The following is a 15,729-nucleotide window of genomic DNA, read 5'->3' as shown; positions in this document are numbered from 1 at the left end:
CCAGGGGACCAACTGCAACCTTTCTGTGTGGCCGTTTGTATGTTTCCCCTCACACAATGCAAGTACACTGCAAAAAAGGCCAACTTGTATTTTTTAGCCTAAAACAGTGATTTAAGTTGGTAAAACTTGGAAATATAAATTATTGACATTTAGGACAATAATGTAAGTTAGCACAACAAAGGAAGCCAGTAGTCTGCTCAAAAACAAGTTTGTGAGTTGTTGTTACTAATATCTTTAATTTGGGGTTCACAACAAGGGACAATAGTTCTGCTAACTCTTATTTCTTTGTTGTGAAATGCGGGAAAGCGGTGAAATTTGGTCATTAGCGAAAGCTAGCGGCTAACTGATGCTAGCGGCTAACTGATGCTAGCGGCTAACTGATGCTAGCGGAGCTGCTTGTTACAGCTACAAGAGTAGCCATTAGCGTATCAATGCTAACTCAAAATTGTGGTCGCAACATTAGCTGACATTTCATAGCAGCATTACAATCGTGCCAATTCAGCACATTGCAGAAGTTAGCAGAAGTAAGGATTAAAAGTTATTACAATGTAAAATTAGAAGTTCCAAAATCTGAATTCAGAGTTGAGCAAACTCAAAAGCAAAACGTAAAATATTTAGTTTAATTGTCCAACTTAAAATGTTATCGAAGTTTGTTGCCTTGAAATTTTGAGTTCACCAAACTTTTCTTTTTTTGCAGTGTAAGGGGGGCTGGAAACTGAAATCATCCATGTGTTTTATTGCCGTTGAAAAAGTCTATCCCAAAAACCCCCCTGAAAAACACTAAATTCTTTGTATTGGATCTTTAGATTTGAGAGATAACACTGGTCATTTTTGAACCAATTAGTTGATTAATTTAGCCATTACTTTAACTTAATCCTCAGCAGAATTTTAGGGTAAAACATTGCATTGAAATTGCAATTGTAAGTGCAACTGCAGTCATTCCAGACAATTCTATAGTGGACTATACGTTCACTGTAGTGCTGTATAGACTCAGCAGGGAAATGGTGTCCTTTTTGACACGTTTTTTCTGCCTGGTTAGTTCTGAATGTCACCCCAATTATATTAATAATCACCACAGCATTATGGTAGAAAACATAGTGAACCTTGAAGCACAGTTGACTGTTTGATAGACACAATGATTATGTGCCAAACAACATTAAAGCAGTTTGAACCTGGGCTAAACTTTGATTAAAAGGACAAAGAACAGCATTTCTGTGTTCACTCAACCAATCAAAGGTTCAAATACATACTGTATACACAAAATAATGCCTAAGCTCAGAAATTAAAGCATAACTAAAAGGGAAGTGAAGTCACTGTGGTTTTTTCAGACTGCTCTGACCACAGATCCCAAAATACAAACACCCACTCAATGATTTGGAGAAAAAAAGGAAACTTCATGGCTCCTCTGTCTTTTCCTCTGACACTTTAAAGGCACAGAACAGAGAAAAAATCTTTTGTATCGTTATAAAAACACTAATCTGTCTCCCTTCAATGATTCTTTTCACTCTTAGATCATCATTCTGGGAAAACACATAGTGACCCGCCAACCAGAGCTTAAAATGCAAACACAGCAATAAATTCACAGCTATTTTTAAAACTTTTCTGGAAAGTAGACACACTACAAAAAAACTTCAGCCCACAGCAAACACGGGATACCATAGTCTGTTATCAAAGGGAATTTAAAATGTGGAGGAAACTTGTTCTGCAGCCTTCAAGGAAGAGGTTTTGGCTCCACGAACAAAAGATACCAGTGCAGGTTCCCATGAGAGACCATTACAGGTGATCATCAGGGAGAACAGAACTGGGTCACTTCCATTTCCTCAGTGCCCCTAATGACAGACCTCCAGGTTAATGAAAAGGAGAGGAGGATGGCGGGAAAGACAAGTTGGACAATATTCTCAGCTTTGGTCTGTTCTTAGAGGTGAATATGGGTTATTAAACATTTTCTGTCATCTCTAGATAACAGAGACTACATTTAGTCTCACTGAGTTGACGCTACACTGCAAAAAAGCCAACTTGTATTTTTTGGCCTAAAACAGTGATTTAAGTTGGTAAAACTTGGAAATATAAATTATTGACATTTAGGGCAATAATGTAAGTTAGCACAACAAAGGAAGCCAGTTGACATTTAATAGCAGCGTTACAATCGTCCCATCCTCCTCCACTCCCTCCCGCTTTGAGTATGACATCTGCCATTTAAATTCTGCATCGCCATCGATTAAAACTACTACATCCGCAAGATGGTAGCGGAGGACAGTCTAAAACTAAATGTGAGTTGTATTTTGCTGCCTGTACAAAAGCATTATATTGGTGTTTCTTGAAGGGGAGACTAGTCTCATTAGTAATATATTTTAGTTCTAGTTTTATAGTACTTCTCCAAATTAATTTGCTGATGGCTGATATTTCTGGGGTTCGAGTGTAGCCAGTGGATTTTGGTATAATGTATATTTGGGCTACGACTTCTTCTTTTGTTTGCCGGTTATTATTCACAGTCTGATTAGCAACATGAGACGCACCAATGTAGTTGTAGTTCAGAGACCACTTCTCATCGGATTGTTAAAAAAATCTAAAGTTGAGCTAAGTTGGCTATGCTACTAAAAAGCAAAATCTCCATCAGATGATTAGATTTGTTCCTAAATTGCATTTTGGCCCACACTTTTCACCTGCAGACAACCAAAGCCTGCTCAAACATGACTCTTCATACTACGAACAGGAAAACAATAATAAGGAAAACAATAAGAATCCTTCTTCAGAAAAATGGTCTCATCCCATTTTCCTCTAAACTGTAATCAGCAGTCTTTTTGGGACAAGCTGCAGTAGGGTCACAATAGTTTCAGTAAATCCACGCTGCAATTTTTAAATATATATATATATATTTATATATGTGGCTAGAGAAACTGAGAAAGATAAGTGGACTGTGTGGATGAACTGAAGAAACTTCCTGTGGTTTAAAAGTTGAAACCACACTTCAGGACAAGGAAACAGAAATTCACAGAGGTACTAAGATGCTGTGACGCACTTTTTTCTAGTTTGTTTACTGCCTCTGTAAACAACTGACTGAACAAGACTGTGATCATGTTTTATCACGTTGCAACTGTGATAAAGAAAGTCCCTAAGGCCTGAATTTTGTGTGACATAAGACGATGCTGACAGAACTCTCTGCGGTGTAATGTAAAAATGTGATTTAAACATCTGGGACCCAGAGAATGTGTGAATGCTGAACAAAAAAAGAGCTTGAGATATTGTATTGGCTCCAGCCTCTTTCTTCTGTGAATAAAGTAAAAATAAGATTAAAATCTGTACTACTCCAGATCTAATTGTGTTGATGTGTAGCAGCTTTGTGCTGCGTTCGTGCCCCTCCCACATACAAAGCAAACAATGAGATGCAATAAAGCAGTTAACTATCGGTGACAGTCTCTGGCTAGGACAAACTCACACCCATACACTTTCCTTTATTCACACCAGAAGATCAAGAGGTAGTTTGACACCAGGCCAACCTTCCAGTGTTGTAGTTTCCGATGGGAGCCAATGACCTGTGAATGAGTAACACGGCTACATGACTAATGTCAGGACAACTGAAATCACCAGGTCTGACGAAATCATGTTCAAATCCTTTAACCCTTTATCAGGCAAAGAACTATATTTGGTAACTTCAGGTAATATTTTGAGAAAAATGTTGCAAATTTACTAGATTAAAGTGGCAAATCTACAAGAAAAAAAGTTGCAGATTTAAGAGATTTAAAGTGGTAAATCTGTGCGAAAAAAGTTGTCGATTTACGAGAAAAAAGTGAAAAAAAAGCAACTTTTTTTTCTCCCAGATTCACCACTTTAACCCTTAATAGGGCACTCATTGAAATTCTTGCAAATTCCAAATTTCAACCCTAGAGAATATTGGAGGATATTACATACTGCCAGAATGTGTAAAAAAAAAAAAAACATATACGAAAATAATATTTTGAGAAAAAAGTTTACGAGATTAAAGTGGCAAATCTACAAGAAAAAAATGCGCAGATTTATGAGATTTAAAGTGGTGAATCTGTGCGAAAAAAGTCGGCGATTTACGAGAAAAAAGTGAAAAAAAAAGCAACTTTTTTCTCCCAGATTCACCACTTTAACCCTTAATAGGACACTCATTGAAATTCTTGCAAATTCCAAATTTCAGCCCTAGAGAATATTGGAGGATATTACATACTGCCAGAATGTGTAAAAAAAAAAATAAAAAAAAAACATACGAAAATAATATTTTGAGAAAAAAGTTTATGAGATTAAAGTGGCAAATCTACAAGAAAAAAATGCGTAGATTTATGAGATTTAAAGTGGTGAATCTGGGAGAAAAAAGTTGCTTTTTTCCCACTTTTTTTCTCGTATATCTGCAACTTTTTTCGCGCAGATTTGCCACTTTAATCTAGTAAATTTGCAACTTTTTTCTCGAAATATTACCTGAAGTTACCAAATATAGTTCTTTGCCTGATAAAGGGTTAAAGGACAAAATGTTTGCTGGGTTGTCTCCATTCCTTCCAGCTTCACACCATGTCACTGAGGCTGTCTGTCTGTCAAACTGCAAGAGTTTTACATCACACACACCTGTTTTTCTTTAGGTTTCTCCCTTATCCGCCCTCCATCACCTCTGTCCTGTACAGTAGGTCTCATTGCCCATTTTCCTCTCCCTCCTTCTCTCATGCTCCCTCCTCTCCCCTCTTTTCTTCCCTGGGGTGTGTTTGATGGACTGATGTTATTATCTCTACCTCCTTCATCCCTCCGTCTTCAAAGGCGGGAGATGACTGTATCTATCAAGCTTTAGTGTGCTTAAGAGACGCCTCGGGCACTGTAGTGCTCCACTCCCAGTCTGAGAGAAGCTCCGCGGGAAAAAGGGGGAAAGCCTTGTGTGTATTTGACAGACAAGCACATTGATAGAGGAAATAACCATTTTCTTTCTTTAACCCTTTATCAGGCAAAGAACTATATTTGGTAACTTCAGGCAATATTTCGAGAAAAAAGTTGCAAATTTACTAGATTAAAGTGGCAAATCTACAAGAAAAAAAGTCACAGATTCAAGAGATTTAAAGTGGCAAATCTGTGAAAAAAAAGTCGCAGATTTATGAGAAAAAAGTGGGAAAAAAGCAACTTTTTTCTCCCAGATGCACCACTTTAAATCTCACAAATCTACGCATTTTTTTCTTGTAGATTTGCCACTTTAATCTCGTAAACTTTTTTCTCAAAATATTATTTTCGTATGTATTTTTTTTTTTCTTTTTTTACACATTCTGGCAGTATGTAATATCCTCCAATATTCTCTAGGGTTGAAATTTGGAATTTGCAAGAATTTCAATGAGTGGGTTAAAGTGGTGAATCTGGGAGAAAAAAGTTGCTTTTTTTTTTTCACTTTTTTCTCGTAAATCGCCAACTTTTTTCGCACATATTTGCCACTTTACATCTCTTAAATCTGCGCCTTTTTTCTTGTAGATTTGCCACTTTAATCAAGTAAATTTGCAACTTTTTCTCGAAATATTACCTGAGGTTACCAAATATAGTTATTTGCCTGATAAAGGGTTAATTATTGTTGTAGTTTACACTGCAGATGGATGGCCTGTGTTGTTTGAAGTAAATCAAAGTATTTACTCCGTTCAGCTGACAAGGAAAGTTCAATAAATGCCAAAGGAAAACGTCAGATGGGGACTATAAATCACAATGGGAGATAGATTGGTCATGTTTGACATTTCAGATGATTTATACCTTGAAATACCATGCAGTACAGAGTAGGGACTACTTTTATACAACTTGATGTGTAATAGTGGTAAACAGATGCTCAATATTTATTGTATATTCTCTAACATGCATTGTCATGGAGTATAATACAACTAAAAGTGATTTTAACAGTTATTTTTATTGTGTTAACACAGTGATGTTGTGAGAAGTTCACAGATTTAATGTATCACAGATGCCTGTTCCACTCTCAGCCAAAGGAAGCAGACAGCAGAATTAGTCAGTCAATTAATTTAGTCACTTTTTATCTCCTATTAGTCACACAGATTACTTGATCATGCCCCAACAGAAAGCTGTTCTGCTTATACTGCTTTAAATTGCTGAACATCTTCATCCGTTATTAAAGATTTGACAACATTTTCTCCTCCCTCATCTTTTCTTCCTCTTAAACAAGCACTTTTTAAATGTTTTTTTTTCCACTTCACTTGTAATTGGCTTCTTTTTTTACATTTGTTTTTTAAATTTGGGATGTTTAATATGGACTGATTTTCACCAATGCCTGAGAGGCTGAGATATATTGAGCAAAGCTGGAGGATTTAATATTCCAGAGCTCTGACTGAACAAATTGAAACTGTCATCACTATTGTTAACACAACAAAAACAAAAAACAGTTCTGACTCTTCAGATGTTCACTGCAAAAAAAGCCAACTTGTATTTTTTGGCCTAAAACAGTGATTTAATTTGGTAAAACTTGGAAACATAAATTATTGACATTTAGGACAATAATGTAAGTTAGCACAACAAAAGAAGCCAGTTGTCTGCTCAAAAACAAGTTTGTGAGTTGTTGTTATTTATATCTTTAAGTTGGGGTTCACAACAAGGGACAATAGTTCTGATAACTCTTATTTCTTTGTTGTGAAATTCGGTCATTAGCGAAAGCTAGCGGCTAACTGATGCTAGAGGCTAACTGATGCTAGCGGCGCTGCTTGTTACAGCTACAAGGGTAGCCATTAGCGTATCAATGCTAACTCAAAATTGTGGTCACAGCATTAGCTGACATTCATAGCGGCGTTACAATCGTGCCAGAGAAATTCAGAGTTGAGCAAACTCAAAAACAAAACTTAAAATATTTAGTTTAATTGTCCAACTTAAAATTTTATCGAAGTTTGTTGCCTTGAAATTTTGAGTTCACCCAACTTTTCTTTTTTTACAGTGTTCATTTACTTAAAAAAAATAAAGTTAAGTAAAACAATTTTTATCTATTTTACAATCTGTAAATAAATCGTTTTTTTATTATGTCTAACATTACACAGGATAACACTCACAGGCCACAAATCCAGGACGGTTTGTTTTCTCTGAGCCACTTCCTGTATAATCCGTCTCTCAAACTGTGTTTTTGTGCAGACCAACAAACAGTGGTTTATTTGTTCAGTCCGGTCAAGCAGAGCGTTGATACAAACTCACCGAGTCATTCTCATGCTCTGCGTCTGGGTGAAATACCAGAACCACTCCACTGGAATTCCTCACTTCCCAGTATAGGCTCCCACTTCTTTGCATTGTTGTGTGTGTGTGTGTGTGTGTGTGGTTGTGTGTGTGTGTGTGTACTACTATAGCCTCTGTTTCCAACTCCCACATGATGACATTGTTGTCATATCCACGTCAACAGAGTGAGCCCCAGACCAAGAACTTGGTCTAGATTATAAAGAAAATATGCTGTTTTTTGTGCTGCCTTGGCAGATCACTGGGGAACAAGAAACACATGCTGAATAGTTAAAATGTTTTTTTTTAAACTTCAACCACTGGATCTATTCCTGTGCCACACTTAAGATAGTTCCAATTAACCAAAGTCACACAATTACATTAAAACAAACTGAACTCTGGGGTTCAAAGAGGGAGAATTACTGTTGGAGCCTGGTGGTTTTCATGAAAGCATAGATAACAGCTTCAGTTCCCCTTTGTGTAAAATTATATATAGTAATATTCTAAATATAGATTACACTGTTAGTTCTCCTGCCTTTTTTTCCAAACTGGGGGTGTGCCGACCACCATCTACTGTAGGTAATGCATCTTAAAAAATCCAAATAATTCCTTTAAGCATTAATGTACCAACACACATCACAAATCAGTATGAGTTACTCTCAAAGTTCTTAAAGGGGAACTTAAACTATTCTTATAATTGTGGTCATGCTGGTTATGAATCATATATATCTGGCAATAGGGCTGGGCGATATGGCCCTAAAAGAATATCACGATATTTCAGGCTATTTTTGCGATATTCTTGACGATATTACGAAATACTTAAAAATATATAGAAAATATGATTTTTTTTTTGTCTGTATAAATAAATAAAAATCTAAAATGTAGTGTAGAGTGCAAATCTCAACAGTTGCCAAATACAAAAAAAATTACTCTTGACTCTTGAGTATGAGCAAATAATAAAAATAACCATTTAGGTCATTTTAATGACATTTTGTAAAGGAGAATAAAGGTTCTTGTATGTTTTATTTAAGGCATCTTATTTTGACGGTCTTCTTGTAAGTTCTGTGGTGGATTCCGTTATCACACTGTGCTCTTATTTTGAAAGCTGCATATGTTTAGCGACAGAGAGTAAGTAGCTTTTTGTGATTAAAACAACTTTAATTGTTAGCTAATATTAACCTATGCCACTACATCAAGAAGTAGGAATGTTGCCAATATCATGATACGCATTTTTTAAAATATTATATATATTATATATTTATATTATCGTGAACGATACGATATGGCACACCCCTACCTGGCAAGTTGCCCAGAGTTACATACAGTTAACTACAAAACCAATACAAGTGGGCTGCTGTCTATTTACTTTAGATTGGATTTAGACTATAGTTTGGAAAAATGTATGGAAAAGTCAAGTTTAACTGGAAAGCTTTAGGAGGCTCACTCTGCTTCCACTGTGGGTTATTTTGCTGCATTCACAAAATATCTAAAACAACGGGTAAGTTAAGAATTGGTAAAGACTTGAAATTTAAATACTTGAATTTTCCTTTAAATTCAAAAATTGTGTTCCATTATGTTGGAGTAAATTAGAATAAGGCAGAAATTGTAAGTTGATATTTCACAATTAAAAAAAACCTCACAGAGCTTTTAATGAAAGTTGCAGTAGATCTCCATATTCCTATCTAATATGAAATGAATGGCTCCCGATTCCAGCAGTAATAATGATAAAATGCCTCATATTCACTGACAAGTGTAATGTTCTTGCTGTCTCTTGCTGCTTCCCACCTCCGTGTGTTCCCCGATCATTTAGCAAGTACAAGAGATGTGAAGGTGACACTCATCATTTCTGTCTCTCACCTCTCTCTGCTCATGTCCCCAGATGACAATGCATTTAATTTGCAGCAGTTACTACAAATGTCTGAGTACACTGCAAAAAAGCCAACTTGTATTTTTTGGCCTAAAACAGTGATTTAAGTTGGTTTAACTTGGAAATATAAATTATTGACATTTAGGGCAATAATGTAAGTTAGCACAACAAAGGAAGCCAGTTGTCTGCTCAAAAACAAGTTTGTGAGTTGTTGTTACTTATATCTTTAAGTTGGGGTTCACAACAAGGGACAATAGTTCTGCTAACTCTTATTTCTTTGTTGTGAAATGCAGGAAAGCGGCGAAATTCAGTCATTAGCGAAAGCTAGCGGCTAACTGATGCTAGCGGCTAACTGATGCTAGCGGCTAACTGATGCTAGTGGCTAACTGATGCTAGCGGCTAACTGACGCTAGCAGCGCTGCTTGTTACAGCTACAAGAGTAGCCATTAGCGTATCAATGCTAACTCAAAATTGTGGTCGCAACATTAGCTGACATTTCATAGCGGCGTTACAATCATGCCCATTCAGCACATTGCAGAAGTTAGCAGAAGTAAGGATTAAAAGTTATTACAATGTAAAGCAACTTACAGTTGAGTTGACAAAAATCTGAATTCAGGGTTGAGCAAACTCAAAAACAAAACTTAAAATATTTAGTTTAATTGTCCAACTTAAAATTTTATCGAAGTTTGTTGCCTTGAAATTTTGAGTTCACCCAACTTTTCTTTTTTTGCAGTGTATTAAAGTTAAAAAATGATAACCATGTAAGTGTTGTCATGCTCAGGCGACTGGCTGATTCTTACACAGTATCAAATCCTAAAGCATTCAACTTGGCTGTGCAAGACTATTCATAAAGCTTTTTAAAAAGTTTCTCCTCAAACTAATTTCTTTGTCTATTCCACACAGGACTGTATAACTAAAAGCTTCTCATCCCTCTGAGTGTTGTTTGACTAAAAGGCTCTGCTATTTCCACCCAGCACCACGCATATTAAACGTTGCACAGATCATTTACAGCAACTGAAAGCTTTCTGATTCCACCATCAAACTTTATGGACCCTGCTCTGATAGTGATTTACTGAGGGTACTATTCTGCCTAACTATCTTCAGCTTTTTATCCAGTTTAAGCTCAGAAAGAGCCAATATGCATTTTTAATGATCTACCAGGTATGAATTATTTAGCATTCAGTGGATTTACGGCTTCGTGGCCAGCAGTTAATGGTCAGAGCTGCTACGTTCACCTGGCCAATGGACACACTGAGAGCTGAATTAATGAATGAATTACTTATTAATTAAGTATTGGACCAATGTGTTTATATGTAGCTGTTGTCTCTTGTTCTAACATGACTTTCCATTGAGGCTGAAGACAGCCTTCAGGTAAAGACATGAGGCAGATTCTGCTGTTGATCCGAAAACAACAGGAAGTTAATTATTGTAGTGCTGTTCACTGATGAGCACAGTAGGCAGTAACGGCACTGGCACACAGCCCATACAGTCAATTAAGGCAGTAGTTCTCAACCTTTTTGAGTCGCGACCCCCAATTTAACATGCATATTGTCCGCGACCCCCGCTCACTGAACAGAATCTCACACGCACAGTTCAGATCACCCAAAAAAGAAACAAAATGACCAAAAAAAGACACAAATTGACCACAAAATGACCAAAAAAGACACAAAATGACCAAAAAAGACACAAAATGGCCAAAAAAAGACACAAAATGACCCAAAAAAGAAACAAAATTACCAAAAAAACAAAAAATGACTAAAAAAAAGACACAAAATGACCAAAAAAGGCACAAATTGACCACAAAATGATAAAAAAAAAGACACAAAATGACCCAAAAAAGACACAAATTGACCACAAAATGACCGAAAAAAAGACACAAAATGATCAAAAAAAGACACAAGAAAAAAGACACAAAATGACCAAATAACACACAAAATGACAAAAAAAAAAAGACATGAATTGACCAAAAAGACTAAAACACATGAACACATGAACACTTTAACACAGTGGAGACAGAGCTGACTTCCAAAATGATTTGGCGACCCCCAGAAACCATCTCACGAACCCAATTGGGGTCCCGACCCCAAGGTTGAAAATAGCTGAATTAAGGTACTTTAAATCCCTTAGTGCCTGATTGACGCAAAATTATACTCCTTCTTGGAGTCAAAACTGTCAAATTTTGAGCATGCAAACATAGCACACACATTCCAAGGTGTTATTATCTCTAATGTCTGCTGCAAAATGCATTCAGATAGCACAGCAAAGATACTCCTCATAACTCCAAAACTTGCCTAAGATTCACCACATGTTAAAGTTTTCTACAATAGTAAAGTAATCCAGTGAATAGTTGTCTGTACACCGATGGGTACACTGTATTCAAGAACAGCTCAAAGCAAATTCGGCATACTTTTAATGGTGCAAATCTGCCGACATTTAAAAACAAAACAAAAAAACAAGGCTAAAAGTGCACCCAAGTGTAATGTACTGAATCCATGGCCCATTTCCATTTGAGTCCAAATCATTAGTAATTCAGATCTCATCCAACACTTTCTTCTGCAATTTGCAAAACTTTGGCACACATACTCCGCAGAGAAGGTTGCACGACCCAGATACATACTGGCAATCATTTATAAAAACCTTCTTATAAATGAAAAGGATTTAAGAGCTGGAAGAAACCTCTCTGCATCTTAAAGTGAAAGATAATGATGCTTTTTGAATGCAGTTTTGGAATTTCCCCATTACAACATTACTATGATGCCCAGTTGTCAGACTGAATGAGAAAGGAAATGTTCAGGGTGATGTCAGTACTGTTTCTCAAAACGATTTGCATTTAAAAAAAACCCAAAATCATATAACTGAAGTTGAAAAAGACAGAGTGACAATGAAGTGAAGTGATGCTGACTGTGACGGCTGAAATAATGAATGTCTTTTAAGGGCTGAAGACAAGAGAGATGAAAAAAAGGGAGGATTTGATGTTCTTAAATGAAATCTGTACATTTCAAGAGCAGAAAAATGTGGGATAAGAAGACAGACAAAGCTCCCTTTAATGAAGAAGTAGCTTGAAAGCAGCAGGAGTTGACTCACCAAGACTCTGTTCTCCGTCTTGTCTCCTTTGATCTCCAGTTTGACTCTCCTCCTCAGCGACAGCTTCACCTTCCTCCCCACTGCATCCCTCACACTCTCTACACAGAGGAGGAGAAATAAGGAGGATTCAGACTCAACCCTGGAAGGTTTTGCATATCTGTGCATTGAATTAGAAGAGGGAAAAAAGCTGCCAAGTGGTTTTTCATGCATTACAAAAAGGATCTCTTTACTTTGTAGGCTCTTTCTCACAAAGTCTTAACAAGTTCAGTATTCCCTTTATTGTCATTGATCAAGTAACAAGTACCATTACAACGAAATTTGGCCATCATCCTATCCAAACGTATACAACACACACAAACAATCAATATGACAAAGGTGAACAGGACAGGACGACAGGGAGAAGAGAGAGAAATACAGCACACGTGAGGAGAGGAAAGGAGGAAAAAAGCATGAAAAAAACCTCAGCACATGAGCACAATAATACATTTTCACAACAACATGAACAGGCTTTTGACATGCCACATGGGAACCAAGACCAAATCTGAATCAAAAGATCAACTTCAGTCAGAATTTCAACATTTTGACTTCTACAGCAGAATAATTCTCCATAACAAACTGATTAGAAAAGAGCATTGATAAAAAAAAATGCATCAAGTTCAATTTTGACACATCACGGTTGAGATTATCTTTCTTTTAGTTTTCATTAACATCATGAATCGCTCCTCTGAAACCATCACTTGTAATTCTGACATCAAATACACACAAACACAATAATAAACTGAACAAACTGCCCTTACATACATATGTACCTATTGCTGAAATGATAAGTAATATCAACAGAAAATGAATTACGCAACAATGATGAATCGATTTATCATTCAGGACATTTATCAAGCAACAAGACTAATGGTGCAGTCAGACCGCATTTGGCTTTCCATTAATTTGTACGAGGGTTAAGACACGATTCACTTGCAGGATACTTCAATCCACCAGCAATTGCTCTACCATCTGAGCCACAGCTGCCCATAAAAAGTGTATGGTCTCAACTGAAAGTTTCAAGTCTTTTTTTAAATACAGCATTGTGGTAATTTAGTAAATTATGATCCACTTTGGAGTAAAATAGATGACAAGGCTATATTTGTATTTTTGACCTTTTCACACACTATGTTTTCAGTTCATGAAAGTTAATTGTTCTATTTTGGACGCCTTTAAATGTCATGTTCAGCACTAAGTTGAACTAAAAGAGATTCCAAGGAGTCAGGAGTGTTCATTTCTGCACCTTGCCAACCAAGATAGTGAGTTAGCGCTACCTGCTAACTTAGATCCACCATCTGGTCTAAATATGGTCACTTCTGGCTCCAAAAACCAAGATGGTGACGGCCAAAATGCCAAACTTAAGGCTTCAAAACAGTTGATCACAAACCAGTTGGTGACATCACTGTAGCTACATCCACTTCTTTTAAGCAGGCTATACTTATACTTACTGTGCATTTGCTACTTAGCACTACACACGAAAAAACACACTGAGGCTGACGGTAATAAGTTTTAGTAGTATTTCGTGTTAAACTGAGCTAATGTACAGAAATGTTTTTGTTGATGTATAAATTAGGGGTGTGCCATATTGTATCGTTCACGATAATATCGGTATTTTTTTTTCATGTTTAAAGAAATGCATATCATGATATTGGCAACATTCCTACTTCTTGATGCAGTGGTTAAAGTTGTTTTAATCACAAAAAGCTACTTACTCCCTCTCGCTAAACACATGCAGCTTTCAAAATAAGAGCACAGTGTGTTAACAGAATCCACCACAGAACTTACAAGAAGACTGTCAAAATAAGATGCCTTAAATAAAACATACAAGAACCTTTATTCTCCTTTACAAAATGTCATTAAAATTTGCCCCCGGAAGCCCTAAATGGTTTTTTTTATTATTTGCTCATACTCAAGAATCAAGAGTACATTTTTTGTATTTGGCAACTGTTGAGATTTGCACTTCAAACTACATGTTAGATTTTTATTTATTTATACAGACAGATCTTGTTAAGTATTTCCTAATATCGTCAAGAATATCGTTATTGCAAAAATGGCCTGAAATATTGTGATATTCTTTTAGGGCCATATCACCCACCCCTAGTATAAATGTCAACCCAGTACACTGAAACACAAAAATACACACTGAGCGATTTGCTGAGTGTGTTTAGATTGATTGTTCACATCCAGTGGAAGCCTCCACTGCCAGGGAACTGTTTTTGAGAGCATATCTGGGTCAGCCGCCTCTCCACGCTTCTCACTCACCCACCACACAGCCGCTGATAGAGTCTGTGCACATGTGTCTAAGACAGAGAGGGATTCTGTGTGTGTGTGTGTGTGTGTGTGTGTGTGTGTGTGTTTGTGTGTGTGTGTACATCTGTGCTGGCATGCATGTGTCCTCGCCTACAGGCTTCCACAAACCATCATCAGATCAAAGTGAAACTAATAATTAGGGAAAGTGGTTCATCTGCCATCCTTTCTAAATAAATTCAATGGAGGATGTGCAGCATTTCGTACTGCAGCATTTTCTAAAACTATAACTACAGAGAGTCAGTAAGTCACAGATATACAGTGTCTAGTGGGTTTCTACACAAAATGAAATCTCTTATGTTTTAATGAGCCTGGGGCAGTTTTTGGTCCCTACAAAAAAAGATCCTGACAGACTCGTATATCATTTTTCTACAAATTCATTAAAACTGTGACAGGACTGGACATTTTATTAGCCAGCTGCACGGTGGTTCTTATAAGGCAGTTAAGGCATGTGCACTTGCACACTTGGGTGAATTTCAGCAGGGACTCGTGTGGAAGGTGGGGATATGGGGGACCTTATGGCCGTGTAAAAAACCTCAAACAACAGTTTACAAGCCAATAAAGTCAATCTCCCATTTATTGACCCAATGCCAATGCAGATTGGTGTGCTGATGATGTCACAGGTAATCTTTCACTCAAGAGGTGCTCATGGCTTCAGATCATTCAGTAAGTATAAACCAGGAAAAATGTTTATTTGTTATTAACATTTCTCTGTGTATGCTAATAAATGAGGATGAAATTTAAAGAAAAAACAATCTATGTTCTTGCATTTAATGTCAGGTAACATCTGCACTGCAAAAAAGCCAACTTGTATTTTTTGGCCTAAAACAGTGATTTAATTTGGTAAAACTTGGAAATATAAATTACTGACATTTAGGGCAATAATGTAAGTTAGCACAACAAAGGAAGCCAGTTGTCTGCTCAAATACAAGTTTGTGAGTTGTTGTTATTTATATCTTTAAGTTGGGGTTCACATGTGGGACAATAGTTCTGCTAACTCTTATTCCTTTGTTGTGAAATTTGGTCATTAGCGAAAGCTAGCGGCTAACTGATGCTAGTGGCTAACTGATGCTAGCAGCTAACTGATGCTAGCTGCGCTGCTTGTTACAGCTACAAGAGTAGCCATTAGCGTATCAATGCTAACTCAAAATTGTGGTCACAACATTAGCTGACATTTCATAGCGGCGTTACAATCGTGCCAGAGAAATTCAGAGTTGAGAAAACTCAAAAACAAAACTTAAAATATTTAGTTT

At 36.7% G+C, this 15,729-nt stretch overlaps 1 protein-coding gene across 1 annotated transcript in view; it reads right to left on the bottom strand.

Moving 5' to 3' along the window:
• The window catches only part of LOC131976922 (F-actin-uncapping protein LRRC16A-like), a 113,213-nt gene that overhangs the window by 94,954 nt on the left and 2,530 nt on the right, over positions 1 to 15,729 (bottom strand). Inside the window, exon 2 of the mRNA XM_059340141.1 lies at positions 12,134 to 12,231. Within this exon, the coding sequence (XP_059196124.1) occupies positions 12,134 to 12,231 (98 nt within the window). The remainder of the gene's footprint in view (positions 1 to 12,133; positions 12,232 to 15,729) is intronic.

This window comes from Centropristis striata, chromosome 8, assembly GCF_030273125.1.
Source record: "Centropristis striata isolate RG_2023a ecotype Rhode Island chromosome 8, C.striata_1.0, whole genome shotgun sequence".
In the NCBI taxonomy this organism is placed as follows: domain Eukaryota; kingdom Metazoa; phylum Chordata; class Actinopteri; order Perciformes; family Serranidae; genus Centropristis; species Centropristis striata.
This window is presented reverse-complemented; position numbering and strand designations above follow the sequence as displayed.